We start from the raw sequence: 11,852 nt of genomic DNA on the forward strand, positions 1-11,852 counted from the left end.
TGGCGCAGAGGGTAGCAAACCAAATTTGTCCACTTTTCAAACATAGCACAATTCTCACATCAGTCTTATAATCAACTCCGCCTCATCGCCATGTCTATAAAGTCCCTGGCAAGGATGCTGGAGTCTGGGGAGTACAGTGACTTAACTCTGACATGCCAGGGAAATACGTTTGCAGTCCACAAGGCCATTGTTTGTTCGCAGTCCCCTGTCATTGCTGCAGCACTTCGGGGAGAGTTTAAGGTACGATCCACCCGGACACTACTTGAAAACTACGGAAGGCTGATCTAGGAAATAGGAGGCGAAGACTAATAGTCTGGAAATTAGTTCGTTTGATGCTAATACAGCGAAACGGATGATCACGTTCATGTACACAGGGGAGTACAACGCGATCCAGGCCGAAGAATTACTTTCTTCTTCTGAAGATTGTACGGAAGACACGCCTGGAGCTTTACTTACACATTTGCGCGTGTGTGCAATCGCCGACTATTACAATATCCCGGACTTGAGCGAACTTGGTCGCGCGAAAATATCTTTTGTTCTTCAAAAAACCTGGTCGGTACATGAATTCACCGAAGCCGTAAAAGAAGCAACATCTTCCACAAACGACAGTGCAACACACAAGTTGCTTGCATTCACTGCGGCGGAGCATATCGAAGAGCTCATGGATGTTGAGAGCTTTACCAACTTAGACGTACTGAACGACTTTACTTTGCAACTTCTACGGGACTGCTCTAGGAAGATTAGCTTTCTGAAGCCTTTTCAGAATGCCCACAAGATGCTCGAGATAGGACTTCGCGATGAGATTGCCAGAGCTACCTCCAATACGGAAAAGTTGAGCAACTGTCTTCGGGTTTTGGCTGAAATAGACCGTTGTCGTAACTATAACTGTGCTGCCGCGTTCAATTGTTACATTGAACATAATATGGGGGTCTACCAGATTCGCTGCGCAAAGTGTCGCTGCAAGCATCTGTGAGCTACGTATTCTGAAGTTTTCGGCGAGGGTCCTGTATGAGATAGATGGCAGAGTAGCTACGAAATTAGAAAGCATAATCAGCAAGATGTCCTAGAGTGATTTACACATAGATCTGCACTATTGTCCGCTTACTTTTTATTCTGTCTTCCTATATCGCAGACGTCCCGTTGCACTTAAGGGCTGACGACACTGCCGTCTACAAGCGATGCTTTTAAACCACAAAATCTATGCGGCTGTCAAAGACGGGATGACTAAGCATACACAGACGTAACATCGAGCCCCTGTGCTACGACAACCCAAAATCAAACCCGTTGAAGAGCTCGAGCGTCTCGTTAGGATCACCATACACGTACTCGCCAACGACGTTCCACATGGTGTCGTCGCTCAGAAAGGCCCATTGGAGCAGGTCGTTCCTGACCGGGGCAGCCGGCAAAGAGCCATACGATGACAGGCCCGGTGCTGCAGCATGACCGAAGCCGGAATGTGATGTCGTCATGTCGGAGGGTGCAAATGGCCCGGGACCGGAGAGGCCTGGACGTCCATAGAAGGAGTCGGTCTCGGGTCCCAGGACTAGGTTGCCCATGGTGACGGACGCGGGAGACATGTGTTGGTGCTGTTGATGGGGATGATGCGGATGTTGTTGATGTTGGTGGTTATGCTGGTGCTGCTGCTGTAGGAGAGAGTGTTGCTGTTGCTGCAGGGCAAAGTGCTGCTGGGGCTGGCCGAACTGGGCGTTCATGGAGGCGGCAGCAGCCATGACAGAGGAAGTCGAAGGCGACAAGGCCGCGAGGGTGCCGACGTTGGCGTTGCTGGCGTTGCTGGCGGCGGCTGCGACGTCCCACAAGGCCGGGTCCTGGACGTGTGCCGAGCGGCCGGGCGAGAGACGCCTGCGGGGACGATCAGTTTGATAGCTGTTGCCGGGGCGGCTATGATCGAGAGGGTATTGGCTATCGTCGACGTCGTCGACGTCGTCCTCGTCGTCGGCCTGCAGGGCCTGGTCCAGACGAAGGGAGACGCTCTTGTGCAGGGCCTCAAAGGCGGTGACATAGCCGCGGGCATCGGGCAGCTGGGCGCCCATGTGGGCCAGGGTTTGCTCGCAGAGGACGAGGACGGAGCGGGCTTGACGGATGCGCTCGCGGGAGTGATCGTAGTCATCGGCACGATCCCGGTCTGGGTCCCGGTCGCGGTTTTGTCGCTGTCGCTGAGCGGGCGAGGAAGCGCAGCAGCAGAACATGACGGACAGGCCGGCGGTGAAGACGGTGTGGAAGTAGGAGCGGGTGTAGGTCACCACGTGGCTGTGGAAGAGGCCGCCGTAGAGCCGGATGGTGTTGGTGGCGGCATCGAGGCAGAGGGCCAGCAGGTGACGAGCCGGCAGGCCACCACCGCTACCACCGTCGTCGTGCTTCGGAGCCAAGTCCATGGCCTTGCGGACGGCGTGCAACCGCTCGCGAGCCAGCAGCAGGTCGTACCACTCGGACATCTCGTAGAGGACGCGCGGTGCGGCAAAGACGGGCGCGCCACGACGCCACTCGTCAATCGCCCGCAGGATGTCGTCCAGCAGGGCGTAGATGCGGCCGGTCAGCAGAAAGGCTGGCGGTGCGGTCGGACCGCTGCCCATGGCTGCCGACGAGCCCGAGACGAGCTGGGAGAACTCGGTCTGGATGCGCGATGAGATCTGCCGCAGCCGCACGCACAGCAAAAAGACGCTCATCTCTGTCGGCCCCGAGGCTGTGCGCGTCCGGCAGAACGTGTCGAGGTCGAGACGGTGGCCGTGGTGCTGGGCTGCGCCGGCCTGTCGGATCTCCTCGTCGTCTGCGTCCGCACAGAACGGCACCGTGATGTCCCGGTCCGCCAGCGCAAACGGTCGGCTGATCGTCGTCGAGCTGTACCGGTCCAGCATGTAGTACTCCCAGAACACCCGCCGCTCGATCTGCTCCTGCAGCATGTCTGCCGCCGGCCTCTCCCGCGGCCGGTGCAGGCCCAGCTCGATGCAGAGCCGGCCACACAGCTGGATCGTGTCCCAGATGGACGTTCCTGCACCAGGTCAGCCGGGCTCAACAATGACGATATCCATCCAAACTCCCCTCTACCGACCTATATGGTAGAATATCCCAAACCGACAGATCAGCAGCAGGTCCTGCACCGACTCTAGCTTCGTCGCTAGAAAGTCCGATCCAAAGTGCGGCATTGCCGCCAGATAGTAGCCCAACGGGTGGTGCGGGTGCTCGCCCAAACGGTACGGCACAACGGTCGCGATGGCCAGGATCATAAACGTGCGGAAGATGTCCTGCGACGTCGCCTGGCCCACAGCATCGCCGCTCTCGCTGGCCGAGAAGACCCGCACGTACAGCTGCTCGACCTCGTGCCGGAGCAGGAATGGGTTCTGCACGTGGGATCCCATGAGGCTGTGCAGAAGCCTTTGTTCAGCACTTGTTGGCAGTCTCTGTCTTCCCCAACACCGGTCGTGATACTCACTACTTCTCAAACAGATAGTGCACATCCTTGGCCGACGGCATCGCGCTGGCCTCGACGTGTGCCTCGGCTGCCTCGGCTGCCTTGGCTGTCCGTCCGAGTGTCTGCATCAGATGGGCCTGGCTTTTCCGCCATTCTGTGAGTCCGGACCCGGACCCGGACCCAGACGCCGTGTCGGTCTTGCCGGCTGGCGCTGTTGTGCTGATCGCATGGACTGCTGTGCTGGCTGGCGGTGGGTCGTGCCAGATTGGCGACCTCTCCCGACTGCCCTCCTCTTCCGCAACTGCTGTCTGTCTGGCGCCTGTGGTGAGAGCCTGCTCCTTCTGCTCCAGCTCATGCAGCTCTTCCCGCGATACGGTCTCGTGCTCGCTCCCTGGAAATATCAGAATGCAGGCTGTACCGTTGCGCGTGCACGGCGCACACTTGGGCCGCTTGTTGTCGCACTTGACCTTTCTCTGGTGACATGACCGACATGCAGGCAGCCGTGGTACGCGACGAACTGGTCCGCCAGTCTGGCTCACCTGCCCCTCCCCAAGCGCCGACATCGCCCCGGTATCCGTCCGGTTGGCTTTCTTGACACGGCGCGCGTTCCTCGAGGCCGTCGGCGGCCACTCGTCTGTCCATCAATCTCGTGGCTGTGGCTGTATCAAAATCGTCAGCGAGCTCCGTTAGCGGGAATTTGGCCTCAGCGGTCGGACCGGCGCCGACCAGTGTCATGTGATGAAGCACGTGATCGGAGCCTGTACAGCCATGCCACCAGGCGGATTTACTGTAAGGGTCGACTTCACAGAGTACTGAGTGCTTATACTGGCTGTAATCATGTAAGATATGACCTACAACCCATCCAGACCATCTCACATATGAATGGTTCTCGACCGTTCGAAGTGGGCTGATTGTGCCCGCTCTTTTCAGCTCCCCCTCCCCCCCTGTTCCATCTTCAGCTGTGAAAAGTTTTTAAGCATCCGTTTCTGATGACTCAGCAATGAATCGCTGTTGGGAACCTGGTTGGACGGAGCTGACTCTGGGGAATACCCGGCGCTACTTTTAGCCGACTGCCTGGCGGCCATTTTCCTACTTTATCCTGTTTTTTGCCTCGTGCCACTATACAGCTGAGGAGCGACAGAACGGCTGGCAGGACGAGCGCCGCTTCGACAATGCATCAGCATCAGCCATGCTGTCCGCCGTGATACGCATCGCACGCAGCCCCTGGGTCCTTGCTGCTGCCTATCTGCCCAGACTATGGACCCAAGTGCTACGCCTGGCGCGTTTTGTCCGGGTTAGGCCGCCGTCTGAGGCCCTTGGGACCAGCACTACAACGATCGACGGGCGACAGGCCGGACCTGTCGCCTCTACCCACCAGGCCTTCCCGGCCACCGAGGACCAGCTGAACGAGATCCGGAAACGGTTCATCGAGTCCATCGATCCCGATGCCGTCTGCGCCCTGGCTTCTCGATTGAACCACGGAAAGCCGTGCCAGATTGTGAGAAAGGCTCGTGGCAGCTTCAACATCTGCTTCTTTGTCGAGTTTGGCCATGATGGGCCCAAATGGATCATTCGAATTCCCATCGAGTCCTCGCTGGAGGATCCGTGGACCAAGCTGCTCAGCGAAGTGGCCACGATGCGGTACGTAGCTGGTGGCGATATTGGGCCTCTTTTCGACCCCATGCTCACGTGTTGGGCAGACATCTCCAGCGCAATACGCGCATACCCATCCCGCACATTCACGCCTACGGCCGTGGGGCCAAGCTGACCAGGGACGGCCAGCGGAGACAGATGTTTGTCATCCTGCACCTGGTCCTGGGCCAGCCGCTCGACAAAGAGCTCCTCACCTCGGCCACAGAGGATGACCGGAGGCGATTCTACTCGCAGCTGATCGACGTCCTGGCCGACTTGAGGAAGCTCGAGTTCCCCATGATCGGCTCTCTTATGCCCAACCCCGTCAGTGGCCAGGAGCCCGTCCTGGGCCCTGTCGTCTCCATGTCGGCCGCCATCATCCATCGACCCCTGCCGCCCAAAGCCTTTGCTACGGCAAAAGAATACATGGACTTCCAGTGCAACGTTGTGTCCGACTTTCTGCTGCCGCCGATCAGCGACTGCAGCGTCCTCGATGCCCGACACGAGGTCTTTACGCGGCACGGAATTGAGCCCATATTTCAACGAGTCATTGATCCCCGCCTCAACGACGGGCCGTTTGTCCTCAACCATCTGGACCTGCGCGGCCCCAACATCATCGTGGATGAGAACTTGCGGATCCAGGGCATCATCGACTGGGAGTTCACCAGCACGGTCCCGCTCCAGCTGTTCGCGCCGCCGTCGTGGATTACCGGCTACGATCCGAACAAGACGAACAAGCAGATGCATGCCGAGTTTCGCAATGTCCTGGCCAGCAAGAAGGGCAGCGTGTACAGCCAGCTGCGGAGGGAATGGTACAGCACCCTGGACACCGACAACGTCCGGAAAGACGTGGCCTTCTGGGTGTCCCACGCGATACGGCGGCCAGCCAAGGTCACCGACATTTTCTGCGACGTTCTCGCACCGAGGCTGTCGGGAAGGCCTCTCGACGACGTCGTGTCCGAGTTTTTCGACGAGAACCCAGAGGCTGAGCAAGAAGTGCAGCAGCGGCTGCAGCAGTGCGAGCGGTACCGCGAGTACCTGAAGGAGAACGGACTTTACGAGACGACCAGAGACAGGGCCCTGGCCGAGTCAAAGGCCGTGAAGAAGACATGGGGGTGGTCGTCATTTGCAAGCAGGTCGGGCAGCAAGCAATGGTAGGGATGTATAAGACTAGACTGACGAAATACAGCACTGGATGAACTTATGTAGCGACAACGAATAACGGCTAGATTAGCGGCGTAACATGAACGGAACTTTGCATTTATCTATTTAACTAAGCGTCTGCTGAATACTATATGCGTCGTATATGCATTTACAGCTTTCTACCTACTATTATAGTCTGAAGTGACGACTACAACTGCTAGAGCTGTTGATAAAGCTGTTGGCATTTCTTTGTAAGATTACAAAGCTTCACAATGCATTTGCTAAAAGTAATAACTTAGGCAGCTTCGCTTTGCAAGGTTTAAACGATATACGTAGCTATACGCTATAGATCCTCGCCTTAAACCAGAGAACACCTACCACGTAGTCTAACTCCACGGTTGCGCCGGCACCCATGGGAGCTGCACCTTTTTTGCAGCGGGTATGGAAACCTCCGTTACGGTGACGGACATACTCTTCGGGACCCCTGGCTGCTCTGCAATGACGATGGCAGTGGCCGATCCGTGCGCCGGGTCCAGCTTTGGGCGGAGCACCAGCTGGGATTTAGCGGCGGGGGTTGATTTCTTGGGCCTAGGAATCATAGATGGCTGCTTCGTCTGATCCTTCGGCCGCTTCTTGCTCGTCACTCCCAACGGACCAAGAGACGGCACAATCCCGGCGGCGACAAGGCCCTCACTAAAGGCGTCGTCGAATTCGTCGGCGGCCAGAAAGTCAGCCGATCCGGAGGCACCAGACATGGAAGCAATGTTGATGCACGCCCATTGAAGGTCCAGCATTGCCTTCATGTTGTATGCGTCCACTAGCAAGGGCAGAGAGACAGAAAAGGTCGCACCCGACCGTAGGGGCCGGCCGGTGCGCACATCGACGGCTGCTACGATCCCATCTTTGCTGCCAGGGTCAACGGGAATGGCTGCGCCCGGGATGTTGGCGTCCTCCGTTCCGGGCCGCAGCGCAGTGCCATATCGTGGTCGCTCACGCCAGTCCGCCACCCAATGCTCGCCCCCTCTAGCGTCCATGCAGACCGGTTGCCGCCAGGCGTCTTCTCGTATCCATGTCTTTGGCTGGCCGCGAGGCGGGGCTTTCTGCTGAGGCATCCAGACAAACTGGATGCTAACGGTGGCACTTCCGTTCGGAGTTGGCGTCACGCCGAGGCATTTCAGGCCAAGCCGCGCCTCTCCCTACCAGCGTTGCAGCTGTGGATTTAGGCAAAGTATATTCCATGATTTGTCAGTTGCAACTGGCCGGCCGCCGGTCACGAGGGAGGTGTGGTCTCCTATAATGCTGCGAGCTATACTCCGGAGGAATGTGAGTTTGGTGGCCCTGATTTGCGAGGAGGTGGCTGCGAAAGGGAATCTATGACAGGCATCTGGGCCTGTCGTGCCGAGGATATTGCACTTTCTCTCATCACGTCTTATACAACTGGCGTTTCAATTTAGCGCTTAGGTATAGACCCAAAGAGAGTCGGGAGACGGCTTCTAGGCATCGCAGGCGGTGCTCCCGTCAGGATTATTAGCATAACTAACACATCCTGTTAGTGAACCACTTGTCGACCTCGCTTATACAGGCAAAAGTCGTAGAAAATTTTAATAGGAACTTACAGACGCGGACCAATGTTTCTGTCTGTAGCAAAAGCCAGTCAGGACATTTTCACCGGCCGGCACTGCCTCAGCCTCGCAGTATGTGTAATGGCAGTACACAGATGGCATCAAGACTGAAAGCCTGATGACTAACCGAAGATCATTGAGAAGGAATCTGGATTGGGCTAATTCAGAGGAGGCTGAGTTGACCCGATAGACTTGCTGTATTTAACCTGAAAGAGCCGGGACATTTGCTGCGAGCTTAGGTGATGTCTCTTATTTTGATGTAAAAGTCTTTGATTTGGCATAGGTTCGAACCCTGTGGCTTCGTGCGATGGGGATGCGTAGTACTTGATTGTTGCGAAGGGGGAATCGCAACCAGTGTTATAACATCGAACTTCTATACCACCTACACCATGTGCAACAAAAGTAGTGATCCCATGCCTTAAATCGTAGAAGGCAGAGTTATATAACTCAATAAAAAGGATATTTATCCCCCACCAAGAGATTTATTATCAGGGGGTGAACACGTATGCTTATAAAGCTTAACATGTCTTCTGAACATTGGCCTGATTTATCGTACATTTTCTGGATGGCGCAACGTTTATAGAAGAAGCACGTCGATTTGGTGTAATTAATGTCTTTCTCTATAGCAGTCGAGTATCTTGTCTCGCCTACTTACTAAACCCCTACGCAAACAGCATATCCTAGCCAAAGGGCCGAACAGTCGGTGCCAACATTAGGGTTCCAGCCGTAAAACTCGTCGAGAGAGATTTTGTACGTTGTAGATATGGCATAGCAGGTGTCACCAGAAACGACGACGTGATATACGGTGCAGCTGGACGTCGTGCCAGGCTCTGTCTGAGCGGGGGGGACCACGGCCGTAGTAGACGATGGAGTGCTCACAGACGTGCTTGTTATTGTTGCCATCGGTGTGGTAGAGAACTGTCCCGAAGTGGCGGTGGACGTGGACGACGAAGAAGTGCCTGTGCTTACGCCGGTTGTATTGCGCTCGACACAGAACTGCTCGTAGCCTCCCACGAGGCCGTTCCAGAGGTTGCTGTCGCATGCCACATTGCTAGTGAGTTGTGGATTAAGCGCAACGACGTCGTTCACCGTGATGTTGAACAGTGTTGGAAACATGCTGCAGTTGAAGTATCCTTGTTTCTGTTGTTAATTCCAGATACTCTTCGTTTTTGGCCCTCATCTCCTGTCTGCCGTCTCACCTTTGTCTTCTTCCCGTACCTGAATGTAGCAGTCACATTCGTCCGGTTGTACCGATCTAGAATCAATCAAGGAGATGTTCGGTGCAAAGCAATAGTCGTATGGGTACGTAATATTGGCTGTCGTAATATTGGCTGTTTTTGGCGTCAGCATTCTGTTTCTCGTCTTTCTTTGCTTTTTTGTTTCTCTGGCCTCTTTTCCTACCTGGGAATTCATCTTTCTGCACACAGTAACTGTACCCTTGCTCCATGAAACAGTTGCTAGCATTCAGGCTGGGATTCCAGGCGAGGAGATCCGACAGCAACACTTCGGCTCCCCACGTCCACGCCAAGCACGAGTTGATGTCAATGTCATCGTCATCTTGTACAAAGAGACCTGGGACAAAAGTATTCCAGTAGTAATAGCATCCTTCAATGGTCCCTGGCGCTGTTGGGTTGAGTGTCGGGCCGACGTAGGGGGGGGGGTAGTTGAAGTCGATGTAACTGGACGGGTGAAACTGGTTGCGGCTGCTGTCACTGTGTAGCCAGTATATGTCTGTATGTTTCCGACTGCCGCTACGCAGTACGAAGTTTTTGCCCAGAGGTTGTCGCACGACGAGTCAACCTGTGGGTTCAGGAAGTAAAAGTCGCTGAGTGAGATGCCAAACTTGACTGAAATGAGGGAGCAATAATCGCCCGGCAGAACCTGGCCAGTCAGCACTCAAGAATCAGAGAAAACAATACGTAGAGACTTACATAGTACCACTGGCCGCAGTCTGTGTTGGACTGTGGCTGGGCGTTGGTCGGGACCGGGGCTGCCGTCGTTGATGCGCTGCCCAATGGTACAGTCAATGTTCCAGACGGAGAGCTACTAGGTCAGCACACGCAGACATAGAGATGAAGAATGGAGGGAGATCAATATCAATCAGAACAAAACAATGTACCTCACACACAGATACCATCCTCGAAAGTAGGCCAGATTGGAACAGCCGGAGTTGATATTGGGGTTCCATGCCAGCAATTGGGCCATTGTGATGCCGAGATCTGCCACCACAGAATCGCAATTGTCGTAACCCTGAAGTTGGTATGTTGTACACATGCTGGACAGACAGAGCTCCGTTCCGACATCCGGCAATGGATCGCAAGCCAACGTCAAAGCGTTTGTCGTGATGAGGCCGTACGTGGAGACGTTTTGTTCGCCCGAGATACTGACGCAAGTGTCGTCCTCCTGCACCGTGTACGCGGTGGCATTACACGTTGGCCGAGTCGTGGCGACAGCGGTGGCATTTAGAGCCCATGTCGTCATTGTCGGCACGGAATACGTGTACGTGGTCGCCGCACAGCTGGAGGTCAGACTGGAAAACGCTTCAGCGCTTTCTTCGTCGTAGCCGATGGGGGATGCCAGCTGGTACTGCAGCAAGGCCAGCTCGCAGTACGAGCAGTTCTGCTCTGACGTGTAGGCGGACACATTGTTGTTTGTCTCGTTCAGCCACGAGCTGACCAGGACGTCGCAGTACTCGCCCGTCTTCGAGTCCACTAGGCACGATATGTCTATGGCATAGAGGTAGCGTTCCGCTATGAAGGTAGCTGGGAATGGTCAGGCTACAGGATTTCTGCTGTTGGATCTCGAACATCATCTCACCTGGATACGCAGTGACAGTGTCTGGCACCATGACGTCCGTCGGCGCCGTGCAGGCTGCCTGAATTGTGGGTATGAGTCCTGCCATATCCGAGCGGCATGTGCTGCTGCAGAGCGTATTCAGCTCTGCTTCAGGCACAAGGGGTATGCTTGGGTCTCTATTCATGCTACATCAGTTCCATGAATGAAATCGCGCGCCCCGAGGCTGGAAACCTACAAGCCGGTGATGACACCGAGCCATGCGGGACATGATGATACCGTCGTGTTGACTGCCACAAGACAGTCGCTGCTGAGCCCCAGTGACTCAAATGGTATCTGATAGCCGTCGAGCTGTTGAGCCCACACCGCCGTAACGGCGAGAATCGACGAAAATGCGACTGCCAGCATCGTGGTCTTTTCTTATGGGAAATTGGGGGGGGAGGGCGAGAGAGGGGAAATCGCTTCCAACGCGTGACTGCTCGCCGCCATCCCTTTCTTTCTCAAAGGCGGGTGACCGCACCTTGATATGCTCCTTTCATTCTCAGTGCGAACCGAGTTTTCAGTCCGGTACTTCCGAGACAAATTGCAATATCGCAAATATAAACAATTACCTGGCGACGTTACATCCAGGCTGATGAATGGCAAATTAAGGATGTTGTGTACGGCAGTGTTGGTGAAGCAGTAACGCGTTCGCGTTGAATTGTTAAAGTACTTGATATACATAGAACATTTGGGTCTGCCGTAGTAAGATACATTTAGGTGGGCATTACGGGAGTATGCCTATATTCCATTGGGCGGAAAATAACAATAAGCGCACTGGAGAAGCCTGCTATACGATATCTGCTAGCTGAGCTTAACCTTTATTCACGTTACTCTAAAAAAAAGCATACTATAGCTGCCTTAGTACTCTGTACCGCGTTAGCTATTTGCTTAATAGTGTTGTAACTTTCTAACACGTACTAGAGTAGATCATGAAACAGGATTCGGTGTAGTAATATGTAAGTAGACGAGCCTTTGTCCAAGGCGGGAAAACAGCTCCGTATTTTCTTATTATGAGGATAAGCGCGGTCCTCATCGATCTTCCAACGTACTCAGGTTCGTACGAGTATAAGACAAATGAACCCTTTTTGTTCCTTTTCTAAATGAGCATTTTAAGGCACATATTCCCAATCAGGCGTAGCGTGACACCGTTCAAGTCTAGCTTAGAGCAAGGCCTTCACCGCCTTCTGCCTTTA

General features: G+C 54.7%; 5 protein-coding genes across 5 annotated transcripts; 1 reads left to right on the forward strand and 4 right to left on the reverse strand.

Annotated features, from left to right (window-relative positions):
• Positions 1–1,259: 1,259 nt before the first annotated feature.
• On the reverse strand, positions 1,260–1,556 carry CMQ_6780 (uncharacterized protein; the record flags this gene model as incomplete). The annotated part of the gene is made up of 1 exon (XM_014320466.1): positions 1,260–1,556. The coding sequence occupies one exon, from the start codon at positions 1,554–1,556 to the stop codon at positions 1,260–1,262; it is 297 nt and encodes a 98-aa protein (XP_014175941.1).
• A 152-nt stretch (positions 1,557–1,708) lies between these two features.
• Positions 1,709–4,162, reverse strand: CMQ_6997 (c6 zinc finger domain containing protein; the record flags this gene model as incomplete). Its single annotated transcript, XM_014320683.1, has 5 exons — positions 1,709–1,884; positions 1,979–3,007; positions 3,068–3,378; positions 3,449–3,818; positions 3,895–4,162. 5 exons carry the CDS (start codon positions 4,160–4,162, stop codon positions 1,709–1,711), a joined length of 2,154 nt encoding a protein of 717 aa, XP_014176158.1.
• A 454-nt stretch (positions 4,163–4,616) lies between these two features.
• Positions 4,617–6,217, forward strand: CMQ_6514 (uncharacterized protein; the record flags this gene model as incomplete). The annotated part of the gene is made up of 2 exons (XM_014320200.1): positions 4,617–5,068; positions 5,128–6,217. 2 exons carry the CDS (start codon positions 4,617–4,619, stop codon positions 6,215–6,217), a joined length of 1,542 nt encoding a protein of 513 aa, XP_014175675.1.
• Positions 6,218–6,588: 371 nt separating this feature from the next.
• On the reverse strand, positions 6,589–7,926 carry CMQ_6883 (uncharacterized protein; the record flags this gene model as incomplete). The annotated part of the gene is made up of 2 exons (XM_014320569.1): positions 6,589–7,398; positions 7,819–7,926. The coding sequence occupies 2 exons, from the start codon at positions 7,924–7,926 to the stop codon at positions 6,589–6,591; spliced, it is 918 nt and encodes a 305-aa protein (XP_014176044.1).
• Positions 7,927–8,478: 552 nt separating this feature from the next.
• Positions 8,479–11,025, reverse strand: CMQ_6774 (peptidoglycan-binding protein; the record flags this gene model as incomplete). The annotated part of the gene is made up of 8 exons (XM_014320460.1): positions 8,479–8,957; positions 9,024–9,155; positions 9,226–9,536; positions 9,587–9,705; positions 9,756–9,831; positions 9,953–10,574; positions 10,642–10,796; positions 10,856–11,025. 8 exons carry the CDS (start codon positions 11,023–11,025, stop codon positions 8,479–8,481), a joined length of 2,064 nt encoding a protein of 687 aa, XP_014175935.1.
• Positions 11,026–11,852: the final 827 nt, after the last annotated feature.

Source organism: Grosmannia clavigera (assembly GCF_000143105.1).
Source record: "Grosmannia clavigera kw1407 unplaced genomic scaffold GCSC_108, whole genome shotgun sequence".
Classification (NCBI taxonomy): domain Eukaryota; kingdom Fungi; phylum Ascomycota; class Sordariomycetes; order Ophiostomatales; family Ophiostomataceae; genus Leptographium; species Leptographium clavigerum.